The sequence below is a fragment of the Saimiri boliviensis genome, chromosome 10 (genome assembly GCF_048565385.1).
Source record: "Saimiri boliviensis isolate mSaiBol1 chromosome 10, mSaiBol1.pri, whole genome shotgun sequence".
NCBI classification, from domain to species: Eukaryota; Metazoa; Chordata; class Mammalia; order Primates; family Cebidae; genus Saimiri; species Saimiri boliviensis.
Window position 1 is genome coordinate 121,550,181 of NC_133458.1, and position 19,832 is coordinate 121,570,012.

The following is a 19,832-nucleotide window of genomic DNA, read 5'->3' on the forward strand; positions in this document are numbered from 1 at the left end:
ACGGGCCCAGCATTGTCCCAGGTACTGATGATACAAATGAACATGGGAAGACGGTGCTGATGTTCTAGCAGGGACGACTGCAGGGAACAGGAACACACCCACGAAAGATCTCATGGGCACTGGGGAGGGCTCCGAGAAAATGAAGCGGGACAAGGGAACAGAGTGACAAGGTGTGAAGCCGTTGCGGACAGTGGTCAGAAAAAGACCCTCTAATAAGGAGACATTTGCTCCTACACCGAGGCAAAGGAAGGAGAATATGTAAACATATTGGATAGGTATGTACCAGGCACAGGAAAGGGCAAAGCCCCAGTGGAGACGGGGTTGGGTGTCCCGCAAGAACGAAGAGGAGCGCAGCTCACAGCTGGAGCGCAGGAGGGGAGGGTGCTTTGGGAACTGAGGCCAAGATGGCGTCTATAGCCTCACCATGCAGTGCCGTGAGGCGGTGGTTATTCTTCAAACTGGTTTCTGGGTGAGATGACGAGCCACGGGAAGGTTCTGCTCAAATAAGTCAAATAATCTGTGTACTTTCAAATGGTCACTGGTTGGTAACATATCGCCCAAAGTCAAGAGCAGTAACAGGTAGTTAGAAATAATCCAATATATTTTCAAGATTTTACTGACAAGAGTTGCTAATGAATTGAACATGAGATGCAAGAGAAAGAGGAATCCAGGACCCCAGGACCCCATGGTTGATGGATGGTCTGAAAAAATGGAGCCATGCAGCTGATGTCACCGGCTGGAGCAAACTAGGTTTTAGGAGTGGTGACAAAGCAGATCCATTCAGTCTATTTCAGTTTGAGATGCCTCTCAGCATCCACGTGGAGATGCCAGTAGACATGTGGACAGCTGCAGCTGGATGGGAGATGGGGGTGCGGGAACACACATGTGGAAACTATCAGCATACAGGTGGTTTTAGTCCATGGATCTGTATAAAATTGCTTAGGGTATGAATATAAATAGAGAATACATCTTGGCTGAATCCTGGGACCCTCCAATATTTAAAGTTTGAGAACATACAGAAGATCCACCAAAAAGAAAAGTAAGCCAATAAAACAATTCTTATAAGTCCATCACACAAATGCTGAGAGCACCATATGTGTGAATTCTTACCCACCACAGACATATAAACACACATGTGTACAGACAACTATAAGTGGCCCTGGTTGAGATCATTACATTAATTCAGTGACCACCAGAGGTCACCTTCTATCAGCACCTGCCCTGTGCCAGGTATTTTAGTGACCAAGATACCCCAGGATGGGAGGGTTGTTATCTACTATTTGAGGCTCAGAAGAGAGGCTGCCTAAAGTGCCTAGTGGCCACTGCTGGCCACTCCTTACTCCCACTGCTATTAATTATCACCCCTTCCAACCCATGTCTCAGAGAGTCTGATTTGACTTAAGTTTAGGAAAATTCTGTTGGCTAGAAGAGCTAAGAATTTCAGAGAAAAGGTCTAGGACCAATGTCCCCAAACAAAAGGGCACAGGCCCACTAGAGCTGAGTGACCAAAGGCTGGGTGAGGATTAAAGATGGGTGGGGGGGGCATTAAACACGTGGCAGTAATAGAAAGGGAAAGGGAAATCTCTCAATTTAAGTTTTTCTTCTCTGTTATACTGAGTCCCGAAGCCAAAACCCGGGAGTGAACAGAGTCCACAGTCAGAGCCTCCCTCTTTTAATTTCTTATGCCAAAAACTGTGGCTCAAAGATAGAAACTGTGATACTCATCTACAGCAGAGTAACTAGGATCCAAAGATTTAGGGAAGAGTCTACAGATACAGGCAGGCATTGGCCAAGAAGCAGAGAAGCCAAGACCCCTCAGCCATCTTGGGACTCACTCTGGAAGCGAGTGAGAGGCAGAGGTCAGTGGAGAAACTGAAGCTAGCAATGTGTTGCAACTTTGGGGTTAGTACTCCTCGCTGTTCTTTCAACATAATATTTCCTTCCCACATATTAAAAGGTTGTTAAAGTTTCCCCTGGGCATCATCTTCACCAGGCTAAATTATATCAGCACATCATCATTAGCAAAAAAAAAAAAAATTATATATATATTTACTAACCCCCACCTGAACACTTGACACTGCTCCAAGCTAGCCTGTTAGCTAACCCCAGCAATCCTCCTCTCAAGCCTTTGATCAAGATCACAAGTGGGTCTCCACCAGCTCTCCAGCAGATCATCTAGCTTTGCCTAGAGAGCAGCTCCATGTGGCAAACTGAGGGGTGTCCAAGGAAGAGAATACAGTCATGGGTTCTTAGTTTCTCTTTCTGGTTGGGCCAGGAAAGCCCCTTCCTCATCGCTCTTTTCTGCTTATCACTAGAGACAGAAATTTAAAAACCATGACTTCAGGTTTCTAAAAGCCTAACATGAAAAAAAAAAAAAAAAAAACAGAACAACAACAACAAACTAAGGTGAGTTGGTGAGTTGGACAAGCTCTTCCCTACAAATGTCTGGCCGCCATGTTGTGTGGAGGAGGGACAGCCTGCCCACTGTAATGACTGTTTGTACATTTCAGTATCGGGCTGAACTCAAGAATTAAAAGCTGAGACTGAGGAAAACTAGACACAAAACTCAGGGAATGGTGACATCATGGAATTTCTGCACTAATGACAAAGAAAGAAAATAACATGGTAAAACATAATAAGGATGGAGATGAATCCTTGGAACAATGGAATGCCAGGCTAATTAAAAAAAAAAAAAAAGTTTAAAGGATTCCCATTTAAAGTATGGAAAACTGTCCAGCGACATGACCAGAATTCTGTGAAGGTGATGGGAATCAGAGCCTGGTCGGCTTGACTTTACACTGTCCCTCAGCAGGGAAAGAAGGGTGTGGGCAGAAACAGGGCAGCAAAAGGGAGAGAAAAAATACTAAAATTTCCCAGAATGGCTTTATTCTGGACAAGGAAGGTACCTGCTGGCTGTAATTTGCCAGCAGAAGGAAACAGCTTCCTACAGAGGTTTTGGGGAGTCAAGGGGGATGGAGTAGGGTGGGGAGCTGGATCCCACTTCACCTGGCCCTCAACTCTGTGTTATTTGCATCTGATTCCTGCAGATGTGGCTGGATCCCACCAGGTCAGTCATAAAACCCTGGGTTTTGTGTCAAATCGCTCCATTTAGTTGGCTCATGCTAAAGAAGCAACAAACATAACGTCACATCAGCTTCGTCCTGCAGCTGCTACCCATCCCAGAAAGACCACAGGAAACAGAGTGTATCCCCATGGGAATCCATCCCATGAAGAGACTGGAAGCAGCCCAGCATGACAGCCTGTCCCAACCAAAGGCAGGACGCTACCTAACTGGACCACAACGACTGTTAAAAACATAATCTCCAGGGAAGATATTTGCTGGGTCTCTCTTACCGACCCTGCAGGGCAATCTCTCAACCCTTGTGGTTAGGTGGCATCCTCTTAAAGAGAGCTCTGTGGAGTCTGCCTAGGATGGGACAGGATTCTTATACTTGAATAGTAGTCCCAACTCGCTCTGATTGCAGTGGGACTTTCACCGTGCTTTTCCTTTTCTGCGTCTTAATGAGCTCAGTTATGAAACAGGTTTCTTAAGAACACCAGCCCTACCTCACCGAGTGTCTTTGAGAAAAATGAAGTTTGGACTATCCCCAGCTTAGGAATACAACGTCTGTTCACAAAATATGTATTAAGACTTAAAGTCTGCAAGGCGCTGTTCTAGATGTTTTGATCATGAGAAGAATTACATGCTATTCCTATCCTGAAGAAACTTCAAGTCCAGTAGGGGAGAAAGTCATGTAACTAATTAATAAAAATTCAAAGGAGGGAAGAGTAAGGGTTATAATAAAAAGTAACCAATATAAAGTCTTCAGAGAACAAGTGAGTTAATTCTGGTTGGGTGACTAAGGGAGGTTTGATAAAGATGACATGAATAGGAAAAGAACACTTCAATAAAGACAGTTAATGTGCAAGATAATTGTGTAAAAGTTCCACAACAAGCAAAATTATGTAAACGATAGTTGATCTGTTACAGTTTTACACCAGTAACAGAATTTCAACTGTACCTAAGATTTAAATATAAACATACATGTTTATGTTTATATTCATATTCATATATCCCTCTCTTTCTATTATACATCAGGTGGAAAGAGTGTTTCAAACATTGGCCCCTACTAAAAGTCACTGAAAGCGTTTATTAAAAATGGAGCTTCCTGGACAGGCACAGTGGCTCAGCCTGTAATCCCAGCACTTTGGGAGGCCAAGGTGGGCAGATCACGAGGTCAAGAGTTTGAGACCAGCCTGACCAACCTGGTGAAACCCCATCTCTACTAAAAATACAAAAATTAGCTGGGCATGGTGGTGCACATCTGTAATCCCAGCTACTCAGGAGGCTGAGGCAGGGGAATCCCTTGAACCCAGGAGGTGGAGGTTGCAGTGAGCCGAGGTCACACTACCGCACTCCAGCTCCTGAGACAGAGCAAGACTCTGTATGAAAAAAAAAATATGGAGCTTCCCTGGTCTGTACAGGAGCTGGCCAGACCTACTCCATCAGGATCTTTGAACCAGGACACAGGAAATCTGCATATTTTAGCAAATTCCCTGGTGATTCTTACACACACTAAAATCTGAGACCCACCACTGTTGGAGCCCTGGTGGGAGAACAGAAGAAACTGAAGGCAAAAGTCTAACCACTGACTTGTTAACAACCTAAAACTGTGTGAGAGAAGAGAAGTAGCCAGATTGAAGTGTGTGAGGGAGGAAGGGGCAGAGGCCCAGGGAAGGGGATACATCAAGCAACAGAATTGTGTGCCCCTTGTCACTAGTGTTCAGGGTCCATTGTATGGGTCCCCAGCACACATACACAATGATTGGTTTTATCACACATTCATTCACACTTTCATCTAAGATTCTAACAAAGAGGGTAGTTTCCAAACTAAAACCATTATCCAAATGTTATATATATATATACATATATATATATATATACATATATATACGTATATATATACATATATATATATACATATATATATGTATATATTTAGAGAGAGAGAGAGGTTCCTCCAACAAAAGCCACCCCAGACTAATGAGATACACAAAAAGGGTAGGTTCCTGCACCCTTCCCTGCCAGCCAGCTCTTCCACAACTTGTGATATATATATACACACACACGCACACACACACACACACACACACACACACACACACAGATACATAACCATTTAAATTCTAGCATGGTCAAGGTCTAACAGGTTGCTCTGACTAATCGAATATTCCAAACCAAAGTTAATATCTCTGGCTTGCATAAGTTAATCAATTTTCAAAGACCTCTAAAGCAATAAAGGATATCTAACTTCAAAACTATCTCAACTATAATTTACTCCCCTTCTGTTCATGTAAAAAGCATTGCTCCCATCTTGCAGTGCCTCAGGACATTATTAACATAAATGCTCAATAAATGTGTGCTAAGTTTAATGACCATCAATCAGTCATTTGCCTACTGCAGTCCTGCAATGCCATTCAAACATTTCCTGCGGAGCCTCTACCATGTGCTCACCGCCTAAGCTGAGCACTGCTTCTCCCCTCCCTCTCCTACTGGCCCACCACCCCCAGAGGGGTCTTGAGGCTATACAGAAGAGCCCGTTAATTCAGAGTTGGAAGTTCACAGATTGAGAGGCATTTTACTATACCACCACATTTTAGCTTTAGTTTATGAACCCAGTGCAAATTCCCTCTGAATTTAAAGACCCCCTCATTCAGGTACACTGCAATAACCTGGAGGATTACATATCCCTTGCAATAATCTGGAGGATAAATACCTCCCTTGAAAAAGCCTAAAGGTCCTCAAAGCATACATTAGGCTGAACCACATAAAATTGCTACTCCTATAGGTCAACATCAGACAAATATCAAACATTTCTTAACTCCACAATCTGGGGGCTCCAGATTTCTGTAACATGACTAATTAGCATGCAAGGTAATTTAAGAATTTTTTTTGCCCTTGGTCAGCATATGGTTTACCTGAAACAGAAAAAAAATTCACGGTTTTTAACAATTTTCCTGCACACAGACGCACCCATGGAGGAAAAGGAAGCAGCACCATCTGGTACATGCATTTCCAGCACATCCCAGCAGGGAGAGAAAAGGGCTGGTTCCTCCAACAGAAGCCACCCCAGACTAATGGGATGTACAAAAACGGTGGGTTCCTGTGCCCTTCCCTGCCAGCCAGCTCTTCCACAACTTCCGATTTGAGTCACCACTAAGGGACAAGAAATTTCATCCTGGTACTCACCTATGTGCTAATGGGGCTGCAGCTGACCTCTGGTGGATCCCAATGGGCACCAGGATCACTGTTTCACATGTGCTTGAAAACAGGAAATCACCACAACTCAAGTCTAATGGGCCCCGTTCCCCCCAAAGGGCATAAACACAGGCCCTTGGCAAGACCTTAACTGTTTTGGCATTGCGGCTCCCAAGTGGGAGAATATCTGCTTCATCTTTCACGTTCTCTCACTCAGGAAAATAGTGTCCCCCGAGACCAAAAAAAAAAAAAAAAAACACTGCTATGTGAATGTCTTGATGCTACTGCTTTTACACCATAAATCCACAAAGCAGGAGAGACCCAGCAGGCTCTGAGTGTCTCTGGAATTCATGAATTTCTGAGCAGTAAAGGAACAGAATGAGGCAGTCTTTACTGGAGGCAGAAGCTGCAAGCCCCACAGGCCACTGACATGGAACGGACTCTGCCCTCTGAGCAAAGAGGGAGCAAATTTAGTATCTTGGCACAATGGCTCTGTTCAATTACAAAATCATGGAAACTGAATACCCCAGTATCTTTTAATAAGACATGGAGCAATCAACATGGCAAAGAATGAAAATGACATTCATTAATGTTATTGCTGCAGCCCATAGACATGCCTCAAAGAAGGATCTAAGAAAATAGGTTTTTAAAAGGCGCTTCAAGAGAAAGAGGGAAAAAATTGAGATCAAGATGCTGGCTGGATGTGGTGGCTCACTCATGTAATCCCAGCACTTTGGGAGGCCAAGGCAGGAGGATCACTTGAGGTCAGGAGTTTGAGACCAGCCCTGGTGACAGTGAGACACTGTCTACACACACACACACACACACACACACACACACACACACACACACAAGCTAAAAATGTCCCTTACAGTGGCCCAAAGAAATGGAGGAGCAGCTTCATGTTTTCATACCTCCTTTCCACGGGCCAAGCTGTCCCTACTAGAAATAGCCTTCCTGAGGTTACCCACATCCAAAAAGGCCAGCAGAGCCACCAGAGTGGCCAACGGACCACACAGGGTCTAAAAATAAGGTGCTTGGCCTATGTGGACAGCATTAGCAGCCATGAAAATCATCTGGTCAAATACTATATAAGTGACCAAGAATACAAGTGTTGTTTTGGAAAGGCTTGTTTTTATAAGTTAAAATGCGATGATTACTATCTTCCTTATTTGTATTCTGCCATTCTCTTTGAAGTGGCTCTGGGTACCATCACTCATCTGCAGAGCCTCGCTCAGAGTCCTGTTATGTCTATTCCCTTGAAGCAGGGCATTTGGGGGACATGCTGTGGTCAGTGGAGATGCCACGGTCCCACCCTCTCATTTTCTCTTGCTGAGTTACCTGCGTGAAACCTTAAAATTGCCCATCAGTTTACAGATCTTTGAACTTCTCATTTGGCAGATGGAGGTTAGTACCACCCATTATCTAACATTAAAAAAGAAAGAAAGAAAGAAAGCTCATTACACCACACGACATGTACATACAATAAGGCCTTTGTCCTTAAAAGAAAAACATAATTTTCAACAGAGTCAGCTCCCAGAAGCCAAGGGAACTAACATCCAAAACCTAATATAAACATGAAGGCTTGTGTCAAGATTTCAGAGTTAGCCTCATTGAAAGGGGCTAGAATGGCCTGGGGAATGCCAGCTCTAGCAATCAGGAGACATTTTTCATTGTGACTTTTTGAAAGTGGAAGTCAGATCATCCCAGAACCTCCCTTGTCTATACCTCTTGCCTTGTCAGGGACATTTCTGCTTTTGATAGCAGTATATTTCTATAAAAGGGAATGTTTCTTTTATCACAAATAAAAGCAGATCTAAGTATCTATATGATTCTATATTTTCAAATGTGATAACATTCCTTTCGAAGGAAAGACAGTGTTTACGTAATGATTATTTAGGATGTCTTTTATAGAGGAGGTTGACCTTCTGTGACAAACTTTCTGGGAGAATCGTGTTTTGGAACTTGAAGTTCCATTCTGGGGGAGCTATCCCAAGTGTTAACAACCCCAACTATAAACAGGAAACTCCAGCCTAACTCCCACTCAAGTCCCAAAGTTGTGGACCTCTCGCTGAAGCTATGAAGCTGATGACCATGACAAGGTTCTTACACTTTAAGACACCATCCCTTAAGACATGAATTGGCCCAACTCACTACACTACAAGGCAGAACATGCTATTACCAAGAAGCAGCAGCAGGCGCTTAGAGGAGTTGGCAGGACAGTCCCAAGAACAGAAAGTGTGTATGAATGTGTGGGGCCCACATGTCCAAATCCAGTCACAGCAGCTCATCTGGGCTTACCCTTTCTAGAAAGAGGCCCCATCCCACAGGTATGCACTAGTGCCTGTGGCTGGCTGGAAAGCAGGATGCTTGTCACATCACACTCTTTAAAATGGAGAGGACTCAGAAGCTTCAGGCTCAGCGGGGCCACTGGTCATTAGTTTTACATTTTGGCCTCCTACCTGCCACTTCCTGATTTGATGGGCAAGGACTGCAGAGGACAACTGGGCCTCAATGAGAAAACATCACTGTGATTCATTGTTTGTAAATTAGCAAAAGTTAAGCAGGTGAAGCTTTGAAAAGAAAAATATAGAGGAGCAACCCATCTTCCTAAGCCCCAAACACTACAAGGGTTTTCCACCCTTAACAGAAAAGCAGTGGCCTCTTCTGACCTTCCATTGTCTACCCTGAAAAAATTTCAGAATACGCCGGGTGGGCGGTGGTTCACACCTGTAATCCCAGAACTCTGGGAAGCCCAGGTGGGTGGATCACGAGGTTAGGAGTTTGAGACCAGCATGGCCAATATGGTGAAACCCCATCGCTACTAAAAATTAAAAAAAAAATTATCTGGGAGTAGTAGCACACAACTGTAGTCCCAGCTACTTGGGAGGCTGAGGCAGAAGACTCACTTGAACCCAGGAGGCGAAGGTTGCAGTGAGCCATGATCATGCCATTGCACTCTAGCCTGGGCAACAGAAAGAGATTCCGTCAAAAAAAAAAAAATTAAGAATAAGCACATTTCATAGGTGTTGACAATAAATTGCCATAAATACAGTCTGTAATTTGAAGTACGGCAAAGACAGTCATTCCATGACACTCCAGTGGTGGAAGTAGCTATCATTTCTAAACTGTTGACCATGGCCCAGACCATGTTGTGAGAATTTTCCGTGTTGTAACTTACAATTCTGACAAGAGCCTCATGATAAAGATAGAGATGTTGAGATATAGAAATGTTAGGCAATTTACTGAAAGCCATGCAACTATTAAAGGGTAGAGATGAAAACCACTAAGCTATCATTCCCAAAGAATATGTTCACTGAATTATGTGCTGAAAAGTGGTTTATGGCATAGATTTCACTTTCATCTATTTAAGTTCTTGCCCTTAATAACTGTTTCATTTACACTGTTTACAAACAACTTTCACAGGCATCTTGGCCTTTAACTCATACCCATCACCTCAGTTAATGCCCACAGCCAACCACTTAAGTCTGTTGAAGGGCACACACCACTGCGACTTGTCCAGGACTTCACAACGAAGTCTCAGAAAGGGTAAGGTGTCTGCTCAGCGGTGCACAGCTGCCAGGCAACCCAGGTGAGACTCAAACCCATACATTCACACACAGAGGCCCCCATACCACAGCTGTACTTCACTGACAAAATAGGATTTAAACTTTTCATGAAAAAAGAAAATATCTTACCTGAAGACCTAGAATTTAAGACATTAAATTATATCATAATATTTTTAAAGCACCATTAGCAATTTAATAGAGCAAACTTGAAAGTTTATAATACTAAGTTTTTATATTAGTCAGACTCTTTTATATTGTTACTTTTATTCCTAATAAAAAAGGCCTCAATGTGGCCTGGCCCATTTTACATTTAACTATAGAAACATTCCAATGACGTTTGCAAAAAGTATATTACTGTTATCCGTGAAATTAGTTTTGTTTGGGTACCTTTTAAAATTTCACATGGTATTTATTCACTTTTGCTAACATCTTTTAAAGTCAACGTTTGGAAAATTTGTGATTTTTGCATTAAATTTTCAAAATCCCTACAGCAATTTGGATTCCTGCCAACTGGGATTCCACTGAATCTCATCTATGATCAATTCAATCCCATGTGCAAATATGCAGGGTCTGGGTGGTGGGGGAGGGACCATTGTTCATTGTTTCAAATAGTCCAAGAAGATGAGAAAGTTTCTTCTTTGATATTCTCCTAGAATCTTCCAATTCTTTGTAATGTTTAATGCCACTAGTCTTTGTCTTCTTCAAACATCTCTGCCTTGGCCTGTGCATTCTTGGTTCTCCTCTTGCCTGTATAACTAATTGTTCCATCTCTTTCACAGGTTTCTCCTTTTCTGTACTTCTTTTAGATATAACCCTTCTTCTAGCTAATATTGTAGGCCCATTTCTTTAAAATCTCAATTTAAACCCCTTCCCAAGGCAAATAATTTATTCCCAAAGTTTTGAACTTTATTTCTATGCAGACAGGTAACAAGTTGCTAACCTCTAGTCCTGATTTCTCTCTACTGAACCCAAGATCCACATTTTTAAGAGCCTACATGGCTTTTCTACCTTGAAGGTCTATCGAGCCCAGCACATTACATCTAAATTGATTACTACCCACCCACCCAAGTGACCCCTTCTCTTCTTACAGTGTCTATATTGGCTAGAATTCTCAAAATTCCCTTGAATTTTTCCCATTTCTCACCTCTGCCATCTATTTTCTTGCCAAGTGCTATAAACGTGGGCTCCAAAACACCTCTGCAAGACTAGTGGTTCTTGATGTCATGGCATGCTGGTGCACTTTTTAAAGGTGAGCCACCCAATTCTGGTTACTGTATAAAAACTGTGCTAAAACTGAGCATACATACTATCATGAACATATCTACCAGACCCAATAATTTACCAAATGGATTATGCAGCAGTGTAAGGCAGAGTGTCACTGTGAGTAAAAGGAGAGGGGTGGTTCTCTCAAATAGAATTTCGAGAGTGCACTCTGGGAAGAGAAGTACTCTATTCAAGTAGCAGAGCCCTGCTCGAGAGGCACCAAGCGACAAGCAAAGTGGCTGTGCTAGCAATCACTCCACTGTAATGACTGCTGCATTTTAGCAACTATGTCTTGCTGGGCATGGTTTGGAGCCTTTCCACTGAAATATTCTATTTTTTTTCCAATACCTTTGGGATTCATCTAAATACACTGTGACTGGAAAGTAGTCAAAGAAATTCAAAAGACTGACGTTGGTTTGTCCCAACACCTTCTTTCCATTCTCACTGCTCACCCTTGCTCCAGGCTGCTTGATCTCACCTGACCACACAATATCCCTGTAGTCTGTTGTCCAAACTCCAGCCTCTGTACATGCTATATATCCCGTACAAAAGCACCCAGAGACCTTTAGATAAAATGCATTTTATTGTGACATGTGTTCGCACAAAAATATTAAGTGGCTCCTCCCAACTACATGAGTGGAACTGACATCCTTATTATTACTTTCAAAGTGCTCCCAGTGCTGGTTCCCATGGAGCTTTCTAACTCCTGCTCCATCACAGCTTGGGGCACACTAGACTCTGCCATTTCCACAGCCCCAAGCACACACTCTCTTTCTATCTTTTCTCTAACAAGCCTTTGCCTGGATCATCTCTCCTCCCCCACCATGGTCCTAGATACTCTAGTCAGAATTCAGCTGCAGCCCCCTCGGTACTTGGGTTTGACTGTATTACAGTGCTTTCCTGTCACTCCTATAAAACTTTATAAAACTTTGTATTTATGCGTGTGTTTGTCTCTCCCATTAGGCTGTGGGCAAGAATCTGTCCTGTTGGTCTTTGTCTCCTCAAAGATCCCCAGCCAGCACAATGCTTCAAACACAGAAAGGACTAAAAATAATAAAATAAAATGGAAGAGGGGATGAGGTGTGGAAAGAAGGAAGAAAGAATAATATTATTGAATTTATAACCTGCTATCCCTAGTGCCTTGAGTGGTGTTTTATAGAATTAGAACTGAGAATCAACAAGTCTTAAAACATACATCCAGCTCATTTGCTGATCTTAACTAAGTTCAACAAGCACACTTGACCTCCAAGTGCCATGAAAGGTGATGTTACTCATATTCTTTTATGACACAAAGGACTCAATATATCATCATTTATATAGAAGGGCCATAGAAGAGGGTGTGAAAAACTGATATCCTTTATTTATTCAATAAATGTGTATTAACTGGTTTTATTTTTCCACCATTTTGCCTGGCCTGACTTTTCCCATTATCTCCTATTCTACCATCCTCCCCAGCTTGTGTTCTAGTCTGGGGAAGGGCTCTTTCCTCTACATTATTTCCTACACTTAAAACACAGTTTACTCTCAATGCCTGCAGTCAAGCCCAGTGCCTTGAAAGAAAATAAACGGTGTTTGAAATAGAATGGGGAAGGGGAGCCGTGAGTAAGTAAGCAGCAAAAACATAGTCAGGTCTGGAAAGGGGTCGAGAGACTTCCACAAGGCAGGCCAGGAAAATCCCCACGATGCCAGGCCACTAGGCAGTTTTTCCAGAATTACAGCACTTCCAGGTCCCAACCCAATCCCTCTGCCAATAAAAGTACAAGTGAAGGTGACCCCACAGGCATAGAGATGTAAATACTCTGCAAAAAAGCAGGTCCCTCTTCCACGGAAAGTTTTTTGTTTTTGTTTTTGTTTTTGTTTTTGTTTTTATGTTTAATGAAGAACGAAGGGAAAACTCACACCAGAGCCCAAAGATCATTGGACCAATAAGGAAGTGGCCTAGATCAGCCCATTCCAACCCTGGACGGACAGAAAAACTAAGGAAACATTTCTGACAAACCTTTTCATGCTTAACAATGGGTGGATTTGCCATCATTATCCCTATGCCTCGTCTGTCTCTATCAGAGTCCCTTTTATCATTTTCTTTTCAAACTTTGCATCCTACTCCATGTGAGTAAATAAGAATTTTTAAAAATAATGCTATCATCAACAACAGCAATGAAAACTCATTCTGGAGTGTTTACTCTATGCCAAGCTCCAATCCAAACCTTACATGCGACATCTCATTTAATTCACATAGCAACTCTGTGAACTAGATGTTGACATCCATCCCACACTCTAGATGAAGAAACTACGGTTTGGAAAGGTGAAGTAATTGTCTCAACTTCACCACCAGTTTGACTTGAACCCAAGACTGTCTGATGTCTGGGCCAAAGTTCTTTTCCAAAATGTGATGACGCCAGCCAAAACCCGTATCTTCCTTTGAAGGGCTCTCCAAATTCTAGACGGTTTGTGGTACAAGATCAAAACCACTCTAACTGCCTCACAGAGAGCCTATGTTAGCTCTGTGCAGGTTGTAAGGACTCTCTGAAGCTCTTGAAGGTATCTGTAGAAGTTTTTAAGTAGTAAACGTTTCCAGCAGAAGGAAACTGTTTTAGCAGAGAAGGAACTGACTTCACATCCCAGTTCTGTCTCTCAGTAACTGGGTGAGCTCACGAGATTTGCTCTACTTGTCTGAGTCTGAATAAAGCATGGATAAGACTAACTTTCGGAACCGGTCTTTGTGAATTTGCCAACACAGTCCTATACATTAACTGTTACCATTCCCCAAAATTGTTCTGTTGAAAGGTAATTGGTCAAATCACCTTCTAAACAGAGTAAAAATAAATTAATCTGATTTCTTCCATAGTGAGCATCCAAAGTCTAGAAATGAGATGAAACAACTTGGAAAATATACGGCAATCTATGTATTTGTGCATATACTGAGTGGCAGTACCTCTCTGAACACCTCTTGCCTACTTTATATCTTCTCTTCCTCTCTCTCTCATACATGCTCACACACGTGAATTGAATCCTCAGGCAACGTTATCTCACTCATCCTCAAACATGTGCCTAACACTTGTTTAGATAATAGAAATCTATTCTCCAGGCAGTTAATTTGAGCAATGAAGAACATGAGGATTTTATGGAGATAAGGCACCAGAGAGAATCTAAGATGCTGGGAGCTCCTTTTGAGTGATATTGAATTTTTGTGATTAAAAAAGTAGAAGACAGCAGACAAGGTCTCTCTGTCTTCACTATTTGGTTGGCTCCAAGACAGGTGGAGCCCTGATTCTTGTAACATTGAATTTCACATTGCTTTTTATGAGCAAAGGGTCCATTTCTACACTGCACCTCTGAATTTAAAAGAGGAAATTTCAACCTCAGAATAATGTTTTTTGCTGAATAAAATGTATGCCAAACTAAGCTCTGACTCTGGGTTTTCTGAGTCCCAGTCTCCAAAGTTTTCTCAGGTTTCCAGTGCTGGGCCCAGCTCACTGGCTCCCGCCATGTCCTCCTAGTCTACAGTTAGGTGGAAAAGGCTGAGAAGTAGGAGCACCACCTCTCATGTGCACTCAGTGGACCTGGGGACGTCCCAAAGATCAGAGAATGGCTTCAGCTTCATTTTATCTAGGTATGGCTGGCTCCCCTATCAGCTGTCCTCCAGGACAGGCACCAGTGTGTTTTCCTAGGCATTATGGGAAAAAAAATGCTAGCAAGAAAACGGGGAAAAATATCATACAAAAACAGTATTAAGTGCTGGCCTCCCTTCCTTGGCTCCATAAAAGACCATTTTGTAAGGTGGGGGAAAGTTATGCTTTGCTTTCTAACTAAACAATAAAGTACATGCAGTTTAACCTAAACTGCCTACCCAGTTCCCTCAATTTTAGGACCATGATCCAACTTCTCACCTTCCCCCTTAAATAGATGAACTGAAGCTTTTTGGGCCACACACTTTAAAACGAGATTCCATCACCAGCTAACAAACCAGTTATTCTTGGATCGGGACTGGTTCTGGCAAGATGCTCGGGTCTATGCAGAGGATGATAAATGAGAATAAAATTATTCAGCTCTGCTGACCGTGGCCACTGCTCCTACTGTCATCCTCAGAACCTGCACAGAAATGAGCTCACTCCAACCTTTGAAACAATTCACAGCTTAAAAGTTTAAATCAGGTAAGTTGATTTTTGTGGGGTTTTTCAAGCTTTTACTCTGTAATTATATACAGGACTGTGTGCCACCTATTTCCTCCCAACTGTAACATTTTACATCTTTTTTAAGCATATGTTGACATTAGCTTTTTCTTTCTTTCTTTCATTCTTTTAGTACATGTTATGAAATAAGATACGAGCTTATACTCAGCCTTAGGTATCTTTCTGCCAAAAGGCTGGACCAACACAAACTAAATATGACTATTTTCTTTATTCAAAGTACAGTTGAGACTACTACATACCCTCTTAATGTACATACATAAAACCAGCTCACCACTAACGCTCCCTGCAGGTCAACTGAAATCATAACGAGATTTTCCTTTCATTTAATGCGATTAACAAATGTCAATGAACCGAACTCCTGAAAGACTCAAAAGAAAAAATAAAATAACCCAAGGAACACCGAACGGTAAAATAATTTGGACGTTCTTTATATTTTCTCCTTACTTTCACACGTCTTTAACTCAACAAATAGGCTATTTCTTACGGTTATAGATAGGCATGTATTCTAGAGGCAGAAAAACACGAGATAGTTTCAGCTCCACTATTTACTCAAATGCAACCTTTGCAAGCTACCTAGCCCTCTAAGCCTCAGTTTTCTCATCTGTAAAATAAAAATAAAAGCCCTCAAAGGATTTTTGCGAAGATGAAATGAACTAATGCAGGCTTAGATAAGGCTCTACAAGTAAAAATAAAATAAAATAAAAATAGTAAACATGAATGTTTACCATTGCTAATATTATCAATCTGCTAAATAGGTCTACCTTCCAGCCTAGGTACAAAAAATGCCAAGTAGCTTCCTGCCTGTCTAGAGTTCTTTGAAATCCACGAACTGCAGTGAGTTTGTGGAAATGTACAAGAGTGTTATACAAAGAAATAAATGGTTATCTATCTATTCTTACTCAATTTTACCAAGGCATTATAAATGTTTGGGAAGCAGTAATGACCGTGACAACTTGGGCCCCATAATTCTAAACCCCTGCAAAGGTCATGATAACATATCACTGAGCCTTTCAGCCAGTGAAGCTCTGTAACGGGTGAAGCCAATAGCCAAAGTCCTGATATTACATATTTAGAAAGGATTTCGGACAGCACTCACCCAAAACAGATACCTACAATTGTTACTTAAATGTTAAAGACATAAATGAACCTACTGCCCTTCTAAACTTAATCGACATTTTTCTGAAATAAATATCATTCCCACTTGAATTCCAACTGATGCATCCTTTCAGATTTACTCTTTACCTTCGGAACTGCAGGACTCGAGCATCTATCTTATCACTAAGTCTCCACTTTCCTAGAAACGTACTATTTTTAGCTGGAGTAGGAGTACTCAAAAGGCGGAATGCTGTGGGGAGAATTTCTCGTAATGTTATTTGGGAACAACTTACGAAACTCAAACTACATACGTGAACTTTATAAGTAGTAATATTGCTGAAGAGAAAAAACATTTTTATATGTGAAGCTCTCAGAACATTTACATATTACTTGGTCAGGGTAATTTCTTCTGAAATCTTAACAGATTAAGATAAAAAATTCACTCACATTCTACAGATAAGAAAACTTAAAAAGGAAGATTAAACACACAGACACTGCATTTGTGAATCTACAACGGAGTCGAAATTTAAACTCAAAGCTTCTTTTCAACCAATTATTTAGTAAAAGATCATTAACGAACACAGTAGCCCATTAGGTGCAATCGCAATACACCCTCTCACAGCTCTGTTTTATTAGGCAGCAATATTTATTGTGTCAGCAAACGCAGTGCATTTTTACTTGTTTCTGCTGATTTCATTAGCATTCTGAACCTTAGTCTTCTGAACCTGATAATCGTATGATACAGCCATTTACCTTCACCCATTTATCACTTCAAAACATTGACTCAACTCTTGTCATGAAAAAGTTTAGGTAGTGTGAACCCAGATGGCTTGGCTTTTGCCTAAACAGAGATGAATCCCTTCTCCAGTTCCACACAGTGTGCTGACCTACTAACAAGTAGTCTTCTATCATTTTTGTGCTTTGCATGTGACTGCCTTAATGTATTTCCAACAGGGTTTTGTAATGCGTAGTTTCTAAACAAATTTTGCTAAAAGTGATTGGCATGTAAAACACTCTTAAGCAAAAATGTTTCTCTTGTAGGTCTATATTTCATTTCAGAAATTCTTATTCACATTACTTAATCTCCCCCAAGTGGTTACTTATTAGACTTATCATTAACTATTAAACTAAAATAAAGGGACACAGATTAGTTTTTTAGTCTGCTAACCACTGATAGTGTTAACTAAGCAGCTGACAGCTAAGGGTCATTCTCTATGAAGGATGGAATTGTCCTTTCTGACTCATGCTTTCAAATTGGAAATGAAGACTGTGCTTGAGAGTTTAGGGTATAACAGGCAAAGAAACCCAAGAAATAAATCCAGAATTACATCCTGTCCTCATGTTTGTTTTTTGTGGCTCCTTCCCTTTGTTGCATACCTTATTCCTGAACTTCATACTTAAATCTTATCTCATCATTTTCCTGCGGAGCACAGATGACAGAACCAACGCAGAAAGTTTGGTGGTTTCGAGGATGTGGTTGTAGTAATCATTACTGGAAACAGACATTACAAACTGTAATTTTCAAGGAGATGTCATACAATGCCTATCTGAAATTTACTTCTAAGGATATAAATTTATAAGGATGATGTCAAAAATAGGAATTTCCAGTTGGATGACATGGAAATTGCCAAAGTCCATAAAACTCAGAAATTAACTGGACTCAACTCACAAAGTATGTACAGTTATGTGTAGTTTTGTAATGACTAAAGACAATTTGTGAGATCTGGTTATATTATCACATTTAATGGATTCACCTTATCAGAGAGAGCAATTGAGTTCATATTGCCTGATCTCCACACTTACCAAGCAGATACACATTATGCAAGGGTTGTCCGTGATAAATGGAATCTGGAGGACTTCTCCTTCATTTTCACATTTTGCAACAGAACCTGAAATTCAGGGGGGAAAAAAAATGTTTCATTTAAAGTTAGCTTAGTACCATGATTTCAACATTTAAATTTTTACACGAATCCTTTTTGAAACCTCTACCTGAACTTCAGAAATTCTTAATATGGTTTAAATTATTAAATTCACCAAAGAAAATCCCCTGCCCCAAAACTCCAATTTCAATAATTTTATTTAAACAGGGTTAAAAAAGAAAAGACTATGATATACTGATAGATTATCTGTTCTCAGATGGTTTAAGCACAATTCCAAGTATTTCACTGGATTTTTAATAACACGCCTCCTTTATGAAGACACACAGCCCCATATGAAAAAATAAAATAAAAAAGCTTAAATTGGACATTAGGGCAGATTTTAAATTGACCAAAAATCAGAACTGTGTCAATGAACAGGCCTTCCTATGGACCTGTCTTGCATTGTCTTAGGTTGAAATCACTTTGTGAAACGCAACCCTCTTTCCCCCTCTCTGAGAAATTGACTCTATATTTTCTTTTCTGCACCAGGTGTCAGTAAAGTATGTCCTTCAGAACAGCAGCTGAGGTCTTCACCTGCCTGAAAATATATAATTATTATATCTGGCTATTAGCGCCCTTTTTAAATGATAGTTTCTTTACATTCATAATGGAACCCCATAGATGAGAGAGGAGGATGTGCAGAAAACTGCACAATTTTTTTCCCTGAGTTCTACAGAGGGAGAGAAAGATTAAAATAAAAGTTGAGGAAAATACTCAAAATAAATAATTTTTCAAATTCACATGGAAGAATGTCTATTATTACTACATTGAAAGCAACAGCCTCTCAGCCGACAACCTCTTCACCGACTCCCAGTCTTCCCGGTCCTCCCAGCCCTTCCGGGGCTGCACTTCATCCCCCATCGACCAAGCACAGGGCAAGCACCAAGGTAAGCCCTCCCCACCCCCCCATTCCCCGGGCCAGCCAGCACCATCTCTCCGAGGTACCAAACCGGCGTCCCGGAGGGACGGTCCCTCCCGCCCCCTCCCCTACCTGTCAAAAAGGAGGAAGCCAGAGACATGGGGACCCCCGAGCAATTGAGCAGCAGCAAGACGCAGCAGGTAATCCCAGGCGAGCGCCGGCAGGGACGCTCAGCCAGAGCGCCGACGCCGGAGAACCAGAGCATCGTCACCTGGAGGGAATCCCGGGCGACTGCAGGTCCCGCGCCGCCGCCTCTGCTCCGCTGCCGCCGCTCGCAGTCAAAAAGGGCTCTCAGCCGGCGTGTGGGGAGACAGTCGGAGAAGGAGGGAGGCGGGCACCCGGGAGCTGGGGGGCGGAGGGGACGGGGGGGTGTGAGGGAGGGCGGCGGGATAGGCGAGGGGTGGGGGGCTCCCGGGGAGGAGGGGTCCTGCGGCCAGGCTTCTCCGATGCGGCTTTTTTTTGGGGGGGGGCGGGGGGGAGTTGCTTGCAGTGGCTTAGCAGTCAGCCACTCTACGCCCCCGGGAGGAGGGGGTGTTGCGGCAGCGGGAGATAGACCGAGAGGAGCCGCAGCGCTGCCGACTGCGCACTGCCGCTCAGCCGCCGCCCGGGCTGCAG

General features: G+C 42.1%; 1 protein-coding gene across 2 annotated transcripts in view; it reads right to left on the reverse strand.

Annotated features, from left to right (window-relative positions):
• Window positions 1–19,562, reverse strand: part of BMPER (BMP binding endothelial regulator) — a 235,566-nt gene extending 216,004 nt beyond the window's left edge. The window contains exons 1-2 of one of the 2 annotated variants that reach the window (XM_074379842.1): window positions 19,290–19,562; window positions 18,183–18,268 (exon numbers count right to left, since the gene is read on the reverse strand). In XM_074379842.1, the coding sequence (XP_074235943.1) occupies window positions 18,183–18,268; window positions 19,290–19,422 (219 nt within the window). In that variant the 5' untranslated portion in view covers window positions 19,423–19,562. The remainder of the gene's footprint in view (window positions 1–18,182; window positions 18,269–19,289) is intronic. The other variant, XM_010341296.3, reaches the window with a different exon arrangement.
• Window positions 19,563–19,832: the final 270 nt, after the last annotated feature.